Source organism: Plectropomus leopardus, chromosome 2, assembly GCF_008729295.1.
Source record: "Plectropomus leopardus isolate mb chromosome 2, YSFRI_Pleo_2.0, whole genome shotgun sequence".
In the NCBI taxonomy this organism is placed as follows: Eukaryota; Metazoa; Chordata; class Actinopteri; order Perciformes; family Serranidae; genus Plectropomus; species Plectropomus leopardus.
This window is the reverse complement of record NC_056464.1, coordinates 22,826,994-22,843,442: the sequence shown is the minus strand read 5'-3', so window position 1 is coordinate 22,843,442 and position 16,449 is coordinate 22,826,994. Positions and strand designations below refer to the sequence as shown.

The window sequence follows — 16,449 nt, the reverse complement described above, 5'->3', positions numbered from 1 at the left end:
TTTAATAAATTTGTTACTGTTAAACTGAAAATGTTCCTTGAGTAAATTTATGCAAGTATAATATGGAAAATGTATTAAAGTATTAAAAGTAAAAAAGAAATCAGTGCAGAAAATTTTAAAGCAAACTTAATAAATCAAAAATAATTTAAATTATTTATAGGAAAAGCAGAAAGTCATAGTTATTTAGATAATATATTAATACTACATGTATTTATTTTCATATACATTAAGTACCTTGAATTGTTTTTGCATGAAACATGACAAACAACTATCAAAATACATTCATAGTCTATCCTCTAACGGTTGCACTTACGTATTTTCATATGATTTGTGTGCAGAAATCTTAACTTGTAAAGTAATTTATGTTATCAAATCATTTTTGTAGAATGAAAAAGAACAATATTTCACTTCAAAGTTTATTGAAGTATAAGTAGAAAGAAGTATGAGATTAATTTAAATAGAAAAAAAACTCAACTTTGAACTTGAGTAAATGCACTTAGTTAAATTCCATCACTGTCACTCTTAATCGATTGTCTTTATACTATTAGTCCCTTAAAAACGCATATCTCTCAATGCCAAAATGAATGCAAGTTTTCCAAATAATGCTAAAATAGGAGGTTCTTCATCTAACCTTTTTTGCAATATTGTGTAGCATGCAGCTGCAGCACACAAAGCGATTCTAGGAATGCATCTGCATCTACGTCCATAATTGGATTTTAATCCTAATACAACATGATGTGGATTTAGAGGTATATATATATCCCAACTACCTTCTTAATCTTACTTTGGGCTGACAGCCAAAAAGTTACCAATTTGGGTCATGACCACATAAGATGACTATATGTGTCGGCACTTAATTAAAAAGCGACACACGCTGCAGATTTATTTAGTTATTTTAAGATGATGATAAATTTCTGATTGATTCTATAGCATCAAGAGACTGGTTTATTATGATACCATGGCAATAAAAGCTTGCATAGCAATCAAGTCGCTTATTTAAATGATTAAACAGACGCCACTCTGGTATAATCATCATGAGGACGGAGCAAGGTTAGCTGCTTTGCTCTCCGCTGGTGTGAATCTCTCCTCTTTCTCCTTGTAGCTGTATAGGGCTCTCTTCTCCCCTTTTCTCATCTCTGTGCTGGTGGTCAAATCCCCTTAGCTAAATCAAATGGTGCAGGCAATTGGAGCGGCCGTGAAACCATTTCAAAGGTAAGGTCAGCAGGAGCAGGGGAACAATGGCTTTGTGATATTCCATCTCACACACAATGTGCTACACATAATTGGAAAGCCTTTGTTATTTGACTCCCATTTGACTATGATGTACAAGATGTGAATACAAACACGACAGGCGTAACGATGGCAGAGGAACACGTTCACACCGAGTTTCCTGGCTTTACATCACAGTTTAGGTCTGCCTGGCTGCTCATCACCAAAAAGCAATATCTAACTGTCCCCATGCTAACTTTGGAGATGGATTTTAGTACTTAGGTCATATGGGTTTTTTGTATCCTTTTTCCCCCCTACTTTTTCCCTCTGTTATGTCTTTTTGCCTCTCTCTCTCGCTCTCTCTCTCCCTGTTCCAGCGTCCTCTTTCCCTTCCTCTTACTTTCCCTCCTCTCCATTTATGAGAAACTCTGATCTCCTGGGGCTTTACAACAAACAACTAAACTGCTGGAGGTTAAGCACAGCTATGACAACACCCAAGAGAACTCAGAATCCAACGTTATGAATAATCTAAATATATAAATTTAGGGCACTGCATTGCTCAAGTTGGCACTTATTGGTTTATGGGTGTACCACAAAATACAGCAGAAAAAAAATATAACGGCTTTGAGCAAAGTGTTCAGTAAGTTAGCTGCTCTGATATTAACTACTTGCAATGCTAGCTTTTTCAACCGAAAACTATCTATCACGTCGACCCCACAAAAGAAATAACATAATTTTCATGTTGCATCACAGATCAATTGAGGAGTGAAATTAGTTTTAGGCCTGTTATGTCAAGACCATGAGAAGTCAGTATGAGTCAAATGAGCTCTACACAACATCCAGAGCATCAATATAGCAGCAAACAGCTATTTGCTATGTAAAGATGTAGTGGAGAAATGGCATCTTAAGTAGAGAGTGACAACACGTTCTGTTTGTGTTATATGATCGGAGCTTTTCTTTTCATTGTTGTAGTGTATGGTTCAACCACGCGTGCATGTAAGTCCGCAGTTTACGCTCGCACGTCAAGTACTGCTGATATCAGGAAGGTGTCATTGCAGAGTCCCCACCCTCCAGTTCCACCCCTGGTTAAAACAAGCCCCCAGGAATACCACCTTACTTTGATGCCAGTTTTGCATAGTGGCGAAACCATGCTATCACAGCTTCTGGGTCTGTTGCCTGATGCCATTGGGCCCAGAATACTTTTTATCTGATAGTCTTGCATAGTGAAAGAGAGATTTTTTTTTTGAGTGCCACTGTCCCCGTGAAATTATTCGTTACACTATCAGGATTTTATCCTTTAAGTCCGGTAACATTTTAAAAGCCTGGAAGAGCTGCACTATTAAATCATTGTATCTTCCATTGTATGACGTTAGCAGAGGGCTAAACCAGAAGTTAGCCGCTTGACCAGTGGCAGTTGGCTGCTTGACCAGCAAAGTCTCCAGAACACTTGCTCTGTGGGCCCCAAGATGCAGAAGATCCAAGTAATTTTATAAATTTGGGGGCTTTTTTTGACATGCACAACTGAGTAACTCTCATAGAAATGAGCAGGGGTCCGTCCTCCAACACTGTATCCAGTTCTTGATAAATCTATGGGTTAAAACCCTTAGCTCTCTCAGCGTTATTGCTGTCTAGTCCTTTGTTCTTGCAGTTGGCACCATTAGTTGCTACCCTATGGCTCAGCCACCTCCATAATGACAACAAGCACCAAACTCCAGGCTAAAAATAAAGCCGAAACCCTCGCTGACCAAATATGATCACTTCTGGCTAAATATGTTCACTTCTGGCTCCAAAAAGCCAAGATCCAAGATGCCAAACTTGAGGCTTCAAAATGACAGTCCACAAAACAATGGGTGATGTCACAGTAGCTACGTCCATTATTTTATACAGATTATGGTTGAGAGTCGTGTGCATACAATCTGTGAATCACACTCTGAACATTATATAGAGCTCCTCTACTAAAGGCAGAAAGGTGTGACCAGTCCTGCTGCCCACTGTGCATCTGCCCCCCCTCACCCCTCCTTTGGCCAGCTATTTGGATGATACCATTAAGAATTAGCATACAGTACCTATGGCAACCGGCAACCTTTGTCAGAGTCTTTCATAATATTTGTACAGCCGTCTGCCGCTTGCTTTATTTAGCTCGGGCTTGATGGCCCTGTGTGATAACTTCTTGCTCTTTATGTCGCGCACAGGTGAAAGCAGCAACTAAAAGCACCCAGAAACATTTTAAAAGATGACATATAGGAAAGACTATTAGAGGCAGATTATCACAGCTGGAGTGTTTTGAGTAATGAGCACTAGTCCTGTGGGTGCTGTACTGTACAGTATATAGCTGCTTTTAGAAACGGTAATACGCACTTTCATACTCAGGAATCAGTGCCTTTGTGCTCGCATTGATGTGTCTTTGCTGTTACAGTAGCTATAGCTTCGACTATCACTTTCATCAGGCTCTCTGCAGTGCAACAGTTAATTTGTTTCTGCATTTTCTGGTGACTTACTGCTTCATTAGTTAGGACAGAGCACTCAGCTCTAATGAAAACGAGTCAATGCTATGAAATGTAAGAGTGAAGATGAAGACCAGCAGATGAAATGTGTGCTTGATGTGAAATAAAATCAAGACATGCACTGAATTATTTTATATTTTTGCTGAAAATGAATTGTAAATCGACTCATATCAGCAGTAAGACACACTCCCCGCTATGTTCTCCACCATTTTATTATTTATTATTATTACTTTATCATTTTCAAGAATAAGGTGAATTGGTATGTTACATATTTTCAAAATATAAGAACATATTAAAATAGATTCATGTACATTTGTAAGAGCCTGAGTGAGCCTTTTCCGTGTCTGCTCTTACGAGGTGACACCCAATACCCACGATGCCAGGGTGCCTTCCCCTCATGAACTCCTCTGTTCTGCATGTCTCCTTGTTTATATTAAACATGGTGTGGTTCAGATTAAAGGGTGACAATTTTGCCTGGAGGCTGTTGCTATGGAAATGCGTCTGCTATAGCTATGATAGGCCATTCATGTTTGATTAATTGGTTTTTCAATGCTTCTTGGTTTGTGAGGACCCTTAAAGAGCAAGTCCATGGAAAATGGAAAATTAATGGATTTCTATTTCCTTCTCTTTCCTCTTTCTTACTCTTTTTTCCTCTGTGTCTTACTACTTATTTTGCCGAAGCTATTTCCTCATGTTTTAAGAAGTGTAGTGACGGTGTTTTGAATTATGATTGGAAGTTGGAGATTGCCGTGGATGGGGGAGGTTTGAGCTTGGTTATTTGAAATGCAAAAGGAATGTCTTTGTTCATGACTGCCTTTTGTGTGCAGCTGCTGGGGCAAACGCAGAATCTAATGTTGTGTGAATATTATGAGTTTTCAAAGCAGGCCAGGGCCTCGTACAACATTACTTTGTTGTGCATTTTTATTCTAGCAATCTACTGGGACCAATTATGATTAGAGAGCCAAGCCTTCATCTTTGAACCTCCTCTCGTGTTTATCAAGACCTCATATGCTTGGGCCTTTTCAATTTGATCTTTTTAGCACTTCACTAATGTGTAATGTATTATTTAACTCATGAATGTTTAAAAGAGCTAACAAATGCTAGTTCATCACTTTCTGATCTGTAAATTGCCAAACATTCCCATTTATGCCTACATTAAAAGCATCCTTTGGTCCGTGCTCATGTTCTGTCCTGATGCATGTCGGAGAAAAGCTTTTGATGTAGTTATTATTGAAGATCTTTAAAGACGACTAAGAGCAGAACTTTTGAGTCTGATTCTGTAATCACTCTGAAGGGTGTTCTCCATGCGGGGGTCATTTTCCAGCTGTGAGCACTGTTTTCTGTTTCTATTTGCGGGCTCAAGTGTTGAAAAAGGTGTTGTTGAACATGGCAGTAAGTGATATTTTCCTCTTTCATAGCACCAAGTGAGCATAATGTATCTGCAGGGGGTTGATAGGGTTGTTGATCAATGGCATTGACGCAACGATTGCTTTGAAAGATGCTGAGATTTCTGGCTTTTTAAAACTTCATTTTCAGAGGCAGAAAGGTCTCTCACCAAACACCAACCAGGCCACTGTGTCTGAAGGACCCTGGAGGGCCTGCACTTTTTGCATTCCCTTGTTATTGTCAATAGAAGCCAATAGAAAATATGGATTGTACATTTAACATTAATAAATTTTGAAGAAAATGATAATGGCCCTGTGTGCTACAAATGCTGAATGTTGAAGCAATGAAAAATTTAGTGTGAGGTATAGTTCCTTTAATGGCTAGATGACGTGGTAAACTCTGACTTGAATAGGGTGAAAAATGTCTGTATTAAATTTAAAAGTAGTTTATTCATTGACAAACCTGCGATAACCAGGCACCTGTACAGCAGGACATCTGATAAATTTAAGTCCCATATTCACGTCTAGCTCTGTTTTTGGTCTCTGCCAACTCCTGAGAAAAAATATCTGTCTCTTTAGCTGCTAAATGCTCCAGTGTGATTACCAGCTAGGGGCTAACGGTCTGCCATCTGAGCAGGTATCATACAGAAATATATCTTCCTACAACAGTTTGTGTGGTAGCTTACGCATTAGCATCCTTACTGATTAGATTAGCTTTGAAAAACTGAATTTGCAGTTGGGCATTGTCACATTATTTACTTAATGTAATGTAAGTGACCTTCCAAAGAAACTCAATGTTGACTTCTGGTTTCCAAAGAAACACAAACACAGGTCTCCTGGGTCACAGTCCTGTGTTTGTTTGACCCATCTAACCATCCCAACTGCCTCCCTGCGTGGACTTTGTTGTTCTTTACACTGCGTCAGCTGACCTCCTTCTTTGCTCTGATCATATGAGGGAGGACAGCCTGCAGTGCATAGGTCACACAATCACAGCCTCCTTGGGTTATTTTTTACCAATCCTAGTGCATTACAGTGCAAGTACAAACAGTGAATGAGAACAGCCTGCATACGCTGAGCTTTTACAGCATTTTAGCTGAAAACAGCTGCCTTCTGTGAACTGTGACTCTCACAATATGAAACCACTGAGAATGAGCCAAGACAGTAAAGTTGTGGGCCAGAAAACCGAAATAATGGGTTTAAAATAAGTGAATAATAAAATGTTTCATATAGCGGAGGAAGGAATACTGCTAACAGCTGCTTTAATCATCAACCAATAGCTGATTTCACCTCTTTTAGTTTGTATTTTGATAATGACTTTGAAAAAAAACTTTTTATTAGAAAAAAAAGATTTTTCAAAGTGTATGTTTGGGTCACATTTGTTTGATAGACAGCTGTTGTAGCCTATTACAGTAAGCCGTGCTGACCGCTGCTCTCATCTGACTTCATCTAGCTCCAAAATCTAGATTTTATGGCTTCACTGAGTGAAAAATGTGGCTTTGATATGAGCCTTCAGAAAACTATGAGGACTATGTCAAAAATGCTGTATTTGTGTTTTTCTAGTCTGGTTAGTTGAGAGTGAATGGTATTAGCCTTTAGGGAACAAAGACGTCTTAAGTGTCTGAGTGAGTTGTTTTGGTTGGTTGGGGTTAAGAGATTAGAAGATTAGAAATGTTTTTAGTTGATTAATCATTTTGCTCAGTATGCAAAATGTGTCCCTGTATGACAGTCAGATACCCAAAAAGTAATAACGATAACTTGGCCCCCGAGCCTGCATGTTACTGTCTTTAGAAAAGACAGTTGAAAAAAAAAGAGAAGTTTTCTAATCACCAGCCTAAGTTTAACTATGAGACCTGTAAGAGTTTTTTTGTGTCTTTTTTTAGATTTTGTCTGACACAAATGCATATTTCCTCAAATTTGAAAAATGTCTGCATATTTGGCTAATTGGCAAACTTTCATTACTTTGAGTAGAGAAGATAGTAAAGCTGGTGTTCTTCTCTCACCCCAGATGCAGGAGATGGCTTTGCACCACCACCAACAGCAACACCATCACCAGCACCCAGACGGCGCTCATTATAACCACCCCCTGATAAACAGCTCACCTCCGATACTGCCCAACCCCATGAGTGCACTGACCCAGCTAAACCCTCAGGTCAGCCGGAGTGCACTGCCTCATGGCTCCCCCTCACCTCCCGGAAGTAAATCGGCCACACCCTCCCCCTCAAGCTCCAATCAGGAAGAGGAGACTGATCCTCATTCGAAGGTACTGATATAGCAACGCTTGTCTGGCTTGTAGTGGAGGAGTAGGAGGCGAGGGCTTGGCAGCGCTTCTCAGAGATGGTTTCGCATGCTAACTGTAGCGTTGAGTCTAAACAGGGGGCAGCCATGCTTGTGCTTTTTATTGGGTTGGCTGGAAAACTCGCATGGTTGCAAAATTTTGCTGTTGAGGGGAACTGAAGCCATGTTTTTTTTTTTTGTAATGGTGTGTTGCAGTGTGTTGTCACATTTGAAAAGAAAATTGACTTGAAATATTTATTTCATGATTGAATTTAAGTGTAAAAACACAACTTGGTTTAGTTATTAAAATGCTCCCTTTTTTCTTTATTCTGTGCAGCACATTTCCAAAATGTGGTTCACACTTAAAAGCAACACAATCTTCTTTTGGTCCTTTTGTGCAAGATAATTTCCCCCTCTTATAAATTTCCTTTCTAATGACACAGTTGTGAATGGCTGACAATCCATTAACACCATGGCTGTTTGTAAATTTGTTGGCAAACTCTTTCACGCGCACGCCATGAGACATGACGTGAAATGTTTTTCCCTGAAGGAGGGGTGGGCGGTATATCACTGATACTCAATGTATCGTGGCTTGGTCCATGCGGGATGTATAAAATGACTATTCCACAAACATCTAGTATACTAGATTAGACATTTTTTAAGCCACCGGCATGAGGCGTTTCGATTGTCTCACTCTGTCCTATGGCTCACTTTGTTTCTCACACAAACAAAAACAGAGAAAGATTCCCAAAAAATATGAAATGTCCCATGAACTCCCCCACCAATCCAGGGCAATCTTTCCTAGGTGATATTGTGAGCAGGCGAACTGGAGAACCGGTTCGTATCCTGCTCACAGTTAATAAATCCTCATTTTTAATGGCGCCGCAGTGACAGTTTAACTTTCTGCTAACAACTAACTGTTGACTGGAAACTTCTCGTTCTCAACAAAAACATCAACACTTCTTGTCTGAAACAAGCCGGATTCAAAATAAGAGTGGTTGTGTTTTGATTTATTTAATTAAAGCAATACTTACTATAATTTACTTAAATTTATTAGTACTTCTTTTTTTTTTTTTACATTTATTGTAACAGTAGTTACTTTTTTATATCAGTATTTCATTAAACTATATTTTATGTAACTTTATTGTAACAATACTTTTTTACCTTTATTATAGCAATAGTCTTTTTTAAAACTTTTTTGCAAAAGTGCTCTTTTTATTTTTTATTCAACTTTATTGTAACAGTAGTTTATCTTAAATATAGTACTTTATTTAACTTTATTATAACAGTATTTTATTTAACTTTATTGTAACAGTATTTTTTTTAAACTTTATCGTAACAGTGGTTTACTTAAATTTATTAGTACTTTATTCAGCTTTATTATAACAGTATTTTATTTGATTTATTGTAATGACAGTTTAACGATGACAGTACTTTAAATTACTTTATTGTAACAGTACTTAATTAAAATTTATTGTAACTACTATTTTGAAGCACTTTATTTAACTTTGTTATGACAGTACTTTAATGAACTTTATTGTAACAGTAATTTATTTGGTAGTTTAGAATTTAAGTAATGTTCAGTGCTTCAGAGGAGATCTCAAAATATTGTGATACTGATTCTGTAGCATGATATAGCATAAAATTATCAAGATATTATTTGTAGGTCATACGGCCCAGCCATGCACTGAAGTAATTTAAGAAATATTGTTGGATTATATTTATATTTGGATTAATCATCAACAACAAAGAAACAAGATGTTGGCAATCTTATCTTATTTTATCATTTGAGTTATGTTTGGTTTGAAAGCTACCCCTCCTTCATTTAAATCACTCATTCATTTACAAGAGAAGGACACTTGTTTACATTCGTTTGGTTTATGTAAATCTGTAAAACAGCTTTAATAAATTGCCCACCAACCAGCATCTCTGCGAATTTGCTTCGTTTCTATCAGGGGAACGTGAATGAGTGCATAATTGAATCTGCCACATCCACAGTGTCTCAGATTCATCGGTGTATTTAAATGCTAGCTTGCAGTGATACAATATAACAAGAAGGGGATCCTTTAGTTAAAGAAAATATATTTCCCTGCATATACATCTCTGCTGTGCTTCTCGCCGTGTGTGTGTGAATAAAAATGATTACCATCTCTCCTATCAGTAAGTAATTCCATTTGCTCTCCAATTCACTCTGAGACCACATCAAAGCCAGAGCAGATACAGCAGGCGATTTAAAATTCCTTTCACCCCTGGCATGAAAAGTCAGAATTTATGACTTGCTGAACAACTGAAAAATAAAGATTTGAAAAGGTTTGATAAATTCAGCTAACAGATGTTATTTTTGACAAAGTAAGGCAGAAATAAAATGCTGTCAACCAGTGGCAGTGTCAAAGTGTTACTGTCAGTGAAACATTACTGCAATATTCAAACGCTGACTTAATGGGTATTGAACAGAGAGCATGAATAATGGATTTAATGAAGTTTACATGCTTCACCTGGACCCAATGTTGTAAGCATTCATCAGAGATGCAATGATTCACTCTAGCTGAATCGGCAGGCCGTGTTCCTGCGGTGTCAATAAGTGGTTTTGCTTTTTGTGTGTTTTTGATGGTCTTTCAGATCACGGGCGAGAAGCGGCCATCTTCAGAGATGATGAAGCCCAAGCCCAAACCCCAAAAAAAGAAGAAGAAGAAGGATCCCAATGAGCCTACAAAGCCTGTGTCAGCCTACGCCTTGTTCTTCAGAGACACCCAGGCAGCCATTAAAGGACAGAATCCCAACGCCACCTTTGGAGACGTATCCAAGATAGTGGCCTCCATGTGGGACGGACTGGGAGAAGAGCAGAAACAGGTAGATTTATATTGTGTGTGCGTAATTTAAACCTGTAACTATGCATTTTTGGGCCATTCAGGGGCAGTGGAAACAAGCTGTGAAAACAACTCTTAAATTACCATCACAGTGTGGCAAACTCATTACGTTTTTATACAAGGCCCCCAGGAAATGGCTGGACTTTGAAGCCATTTCGATAAAGTGCCTAAACTGCGCAGCTACAATGTCTCAGAGTGTCACGTGGTGCCATTTGCCCAAAAGAAAAGACCCTCTGCCCCTAGACTTACAATGGGAAAGAGACATCTCTAAATTAGAAGATTTTTTCAAGTGCCGCAACCCTTGCAAAATGAATTGTGTCACTACCGGAATTCAATCCATTTGTTCCAATAACATCTCAAAATTTTGAAAAGCTGCAAGAGGAAATTATTTTATCAACAATGAAGTCAGGGGAGTGCTAAACCAGAAGTTAGCTTCTCAGCCGGCAAAGTCTCTATTGCTCTTGCTCTATGGGCTCAGAGATGCAGCGATGTGGGTGATTTTTTTCCCTGGAGTCAAAACTTTTGGATTGATGTGCCTCCGAACAACTTTGAACCAAAAGGACCCACCTGCAACAATGTATCCAGTTCTCTTTATACATCTATGATTTACACATCCCACAGACAGAGCATCACCAGTATTAAACCAGAGTTGTGTTTCTGGCCACCTAGCAAATGAAAAGCCGATATTCACTCCCCTTTTAGCTCTGTTCTTGGTCTCTACCAGCTGTGTTCACGACATTTGGTGCTGAAAAGTTATTGTACAGTTTTAGAGCTTTTTTCGCTGTAAACAACTGCCTGTTGCAAATGAGTTGAACCAAAACAGTAAACTTGCAGGCGGAAACACCAAAACATTGAGTTGTAAGGCAAAGCTGGTGATGATTCTGTCGCTGCATTACTCAGAGCAACCCCTATTTCATGCACGTGATCCGTTGTAAAAATAAAAATCGTGATTAAAGTTGCTTTATGGCATTTCATTATGCAGTGTTAGTTGCCCTTCTAGCATTAAGGAGGTGTAAAACTGTCCTACTAGCCCAGATTACATTTTTAAGGTCGTGGTCATGCAATTTCACAGGTCAGGTTTACCACACATACTGTAAACTCTGCAGAGCATTCACAGCTTGGTCTTTCTGTTGTAGCACACTGCGGGCAAACTAAGACTGATGGTATCTGCAATATGTATCTGTGTCGTGCAGCAAGATTTAACAAGATAGCTTGCAGTGCTGGTATTGCCTGTCATATCATAACCTTCTGACTAGTTAGCTACCTGCCACTTGAGTGTGATGATGATCCACTGCACATACTTCTAAAGTTGAAACAATGGATCAATTCCAACCATTGTTGTATGGTTTTGCATTTGTTTGCTTAAAACTGCGCAAAAGTGTGTATCTAAGAGGTGAAGGGATGGTGCAGCACCAGAAAATACAGGTTTTTGTTCTAAAATAAGACAGTCGTCCCTCATTCTGCATAACGAAAAACTTGCGTAACAATGGCTACATTTACATAATATCCAACTTTTATTAGAATTCAACAATATTTAAAATTTTACAAAAGTCATGTAAATAGCATGTTCCGTTTAGATATCTTGAATTCGGCCTTTTTTGGAACGAAGCATTTTCTGATTGAGACATGTGAGACATGTTGACATGATTCAGAATTTAGGAGCATTCTTTATATGTGTAGACACTACTTTTGCATGTGCAGTTTGTACCGCAGTTGGCGACACGCTGCCTCTTGCCTGTTTACAATTAGCACTGTGCATTCTAATGAATACATGGTACACAAACCAACTTGCCAGCAGTTTGCACGGCTGTGGGGTAGATATGCACGCCAAAAAGAAAAGCTCACATTTCTGGTTGGAAGAAGCAACACACCCAATTTTAAACCTTATGAAAGGCTAGCCTGGAAATCAACAGGTTATTGGAAAACTGTAAATATTGCGATGCTGACCTTTTCAAGGACGTGGTTGAAGGGATGAAAAAGGAAAGCTGTGTTCACACGCTTGAACAAGTCCGCCATTGGTGAAAGCTTTAAAAAAAAAAAAAAAAAAACTTGGCACACGCAACAGCTGTTCTACTTTTCCATATCTTTAATAAACGACATTTTAGGGCATGTTATTGGGAGAATGCACGGCTGCATATAAACTATTATGAAATATTAGTGGAATATTCATATTCATTAGTAAACAACTTAGTGGAAATATTGTCTTTTGAGGAATAAAGGCAACAAACAGAATATTTGGGCATGTAAGTGTAGTCATTGATGCACATAAAATAGGTCTTTCATGAACTGAGACTCTATGTGAATCTAATGCTATTGTTTATGTATTTGACATGCTCCTACCATATATAATCAGTTGGTAAGAATATATTATTATGCACTGAAAACCATACATAGGAATAAGTGAAAAGTTTGCCACAATCCGCAGTGTAGATACACTATTTCCCTACATATTTTCAGGAGTCAATTTAATTTTTATTACAGCCTGACCTGTGCATATGGAACTGCATTAACATTTACTGCAGTTTAGAGCATTTCCAGCCGGCACATTTTCTATTTCATTTCAGCATTCCACCCCAACAGACAAAGTCAAAAGGGGTTTCTGTGTGTTTGTGGTAACAAATGATGGTGTGAAATGAATGGAAAACGAGACAGCCTGATGATCATGCGCAGACTCATATTTTTAGAATATCCAGTCAGGGCGCAGCCTATTGGGTGTCAAATAAAAGCACCTGTCTCCATGACAAAGTGCAGCCCATTCTCCTCAGCCCCAGCCACCGTCGACGAGACCCTATCTAGCAAGTGTGTGTTTTTCTCCCACCAAACCTACTTTATACGCCGGACTTTGGAGGCCGTCTGTCCCTTTTATTTGCAGTTAATTTTTGCCGCCTTCACCGGGGCTCTTCACCATGAATCTTCATTTCGCCGCTGACACCCTTGAATGTGAATTCCTCATTTCCTGTCCTTTTATTTATATCTGTTGCCTGGTGATTTGATCATGCTGGGAATACAAGATTAGCAATTGCCTTGTCCTTGGTTTTGCCTCAAGGACATCTGCTCCTGAAATGTTATTGTTTGTGCTTCTTAACCCCTTGTGTCCTGGCTTCTTTTTCACCTTAGAGAAAAAGAGAGACATTTTGCCTTGTAGATGCAACTATCTCTCTTTCTCTCTCTCGCTTGCTCTAAATGCATTTGTCCTTCACAGTATTACCTGGGAACAGAGACGAAACTGACAAAAGGACAATTCCACCATTAAAAATCCACCCGTTCATCGTGCCATTCCACGGCTAATTTTTTGATTTGTTTGTGCATTCATGTGTTTAATCAAACGTGTCACCTTGCAAGACACATAATTAACTTGAGGTAATGATGTCATTATGGAATGAAATGTAGTACCCTGTCTGGGCAATAACACTGTGATTGCTCTAATTATTCTCTGAGACTAGCACTGTCACTTCTTCCCTCACAACCAATGGATAAACTTGATAACTGTGTATTTACAGAGTGTAACCCATTCAGCTGCTGCATGTTCATATTCATTAACTGTGTTCAAATGTCTGTCTTTGGTTTGCACAAGCATCCACAACTGCTGAGGTGAAATGCATTTATCCATGCCAGCGTCTCATAAACATTTTCAAAATACAGCTTCAGTTTCTATCTCCCCCCTCTGACTTCTGATGTATACGCTGTTATGCCGTCTCTTTTCTTCCAACATCGCCTGTCACGTCATCTCTATAGGACCGATGAGGTGTGTTCTATAATGCCACAGTCAGACCCTCTGGAGCCATGCAGGAGCACCAGAATGTAAACACAAGTCTTCCCCCTACACACAGCTTTGTTTTAACTACAACATGGCCCCTGTTTCCAATTACATATAGTACTCCTCAAACACACCATGCAGCAGAATCCACATAAATGCATCGAAGGCGGCGTGTTTTATAGTTGTATTTTATTGAAGGAACGATCACAAGTGTCATTGTTGTGATTTGTGTTCTTTCTGTGATTCTTTTTCTCAAGCTTCAGTGTGCGTTTCCCCACTTTACTCGCAATTGTTGTGTATTCTCCAGTGTTGCCCTTGAGTTTGGTAGAACAAAGTGTTTTTTTATACGTGTTTATGTTCATATTTTCTTTTTTTTTAGTAAGATGTTTTTGAATGCCTGCACGCTATACTTACTGGGTTTCTTTTTTTTTATAATTCCCGAAGGCCTTTGTTTTATAGTGCAAGATCAATGCGTTATTTGGGCTGCGTTATTCCTCAAGGTGACTACATGTTAAAGCTGGCCCAGAAACACAAAAGATTTTTTTCCCTTGTTTTTGTTATTTAAGATTAAGATCAATTTTTTCGTTTATACAGCAGTGGGGAGGAACAGTGATAATGGAGTTGGGTAGGAGGGAGGAGAGACCTTAGCTTTATTTAATTGAGTCTGCTGTGTCGGAGTTGTGCTGCGGTGAAAGGTCAGAGATAGAAGGGAAGGAACACTGTCACTTTGTTTAAACTGCATGCTTTGATATTAAACTCCTTTGCAGGCTACATTTTAGCATCCATCCAAAGATTTCTGCTTATTTTTCAGTCTGTCTTTGTCTAACTCTCACACACGCTTGCATGCTTTTATTCACTTTGTACCTTTGCATCCTTTCCTCTCCTCCACTTCTTTCCTTTTAATTCCTCTCATCTCTCCACCTTCCCTACTTCCCGTTTCCACCTCCTCCTCCCCTCATCGGTCGCTCGCTTTTTCGGTCGTCGGGGTAATCACTCCCTTCAGTGTCAGCAGGGTGCAGAGTTATTGTCTCCTGTAATTAACTGGTTATCAAACAAGAACATTTCATTAAGGTACAATTAGGGGCTAATTCAGGCGGGACACCTCTGTGTCAGGATTACGATGGAGGCATATGCTCTCCCCCTTGCAGCTTTGTTATTTTTAATTCATACTGACCTGCAGCCTCTGACGGCTTCAATTGCTAATGAATCCACTCACTTTGGAATAATTAGACATCCTTAGGCATGGTAATTTATTTAAAAGTATCCGTCGTTGCGCGAATCATTAGCTGTGTTAAATTGATTTGAAATTAAAGCTGCTGGGAGAAGTTTGGGGTTCATTAAAGAGGCAGCCATGGATCTATCAATATTTAAGGGGTGAGGGGTAAGGGTGTGACTTTAAAAAAAAAAACAAAAAAACTGCAATTCATTCCTTAAGGGGAATTGTCTGTTTTCATTAAGAAAATCTGTATTTTTTTTTTAAGTTTCTGTCTTGTTCCATAATACCTGAATGTATATCATGGAGGGGGAATAATAATAATATTGTAAATAGGGATGAGTGAGAGGATAAACATCAGCTGTTTGAGCAAGAGATTGTATCCGTCTCCGTCCCGGTTTGTTTGCTGTTCTGTGTGTATGTGTGTTTGTTTATTGACTGTATGTGTTAGCAGCTGCCAGCCTTTGTGCATTTGGCAACACATGAATGCATAATGGTTATTCTACCCCACCTCTTTGAAAGAAATGACCCCGTCCACGGAGCCACAGACAGTCTCTCACTGAGGATCAGTAATTATCCACCGCACACACAAACACGCGTTCCCCTTCATATTAAAACGCTCCAGAGAGGAGCCGAGATCTGAGTCTTCCTCAGGGTGGACTTTTTTTGCGACTTGTTTTCCCCGCATCAAAAAGCCAGTGGCAGCTATAAAGAGCCCGTGAGTGACATGTGATGACATTAACTTGAATTCCCTGTCTTAACGCATCATTTGAGGTTCATTCAAAAGGCTTGAGATTGCCTCTTTGCTAATGCTGTTTTGAATTCTTTTATTTTTTTTCTTTCCCTCCTCCTCCTCGTCTGAATGATTTGCTGGGACATCAGCTCTGATTAAGAGATGAGCAACAGCAGCCTTAATAGAGGAAGAGGCTGAAAAGCAACACACAAAATGACAAACAGTTTCTCACTCCTCATTTAGCTCCATTATATTTCTAACTCCATTTTCACGTTAGTGCACACAAGCTTTCTCCGCATTTCATTCTGGACATTTTCCAAGAAATAAATGATTCAAATGCAGCGACATGATGCAGATGGTCAAATCTCCTTGACTTGAATGCATTTAATATGTTTTTCATCACACTGCCGGGGTCACGCAATCACACCACGACTCCCCAAATCTCATCCGCATCAGTCAGCGTGGACCACAGGGTCACTTTAGCCTTTGGTCATCACCTTGTAATGA

At 39.1% G+C, this 16,449-nt stretch overlaps 1 protein-coding gene across 4 annotated transcripts in view; it reads left to right on the top strand.

Moving 5' to 3' along the window:
• The window catches only part of tox2 (TOX high mobility group box family member 2), a 143,852-nt gene that overhangs the window by 119,935 nt on the left and 7,468 nt on the right, over positions 1-16,449 (top strand). For 2 of the 4 annotated variants that reach the window (XM_042505458.1, XM_042505442.1), the window contains exons 5-6: positions 7,104-7,358; positions 9,980-10,222. In XM_042505458.1, the coding sequence (XP_042361392.1) occupies positions 7,104-7,358; positions 9,980-10,222 (498 nt within the window). The remainder of the gene's footprint in view (positions 1-7,103; positions 7,359-9,979; positions 10,223-16,449) is intronic. The other 2 variants (XM_042505450.1, XM_042505467.1) reach the window with 2 other exon arrangements.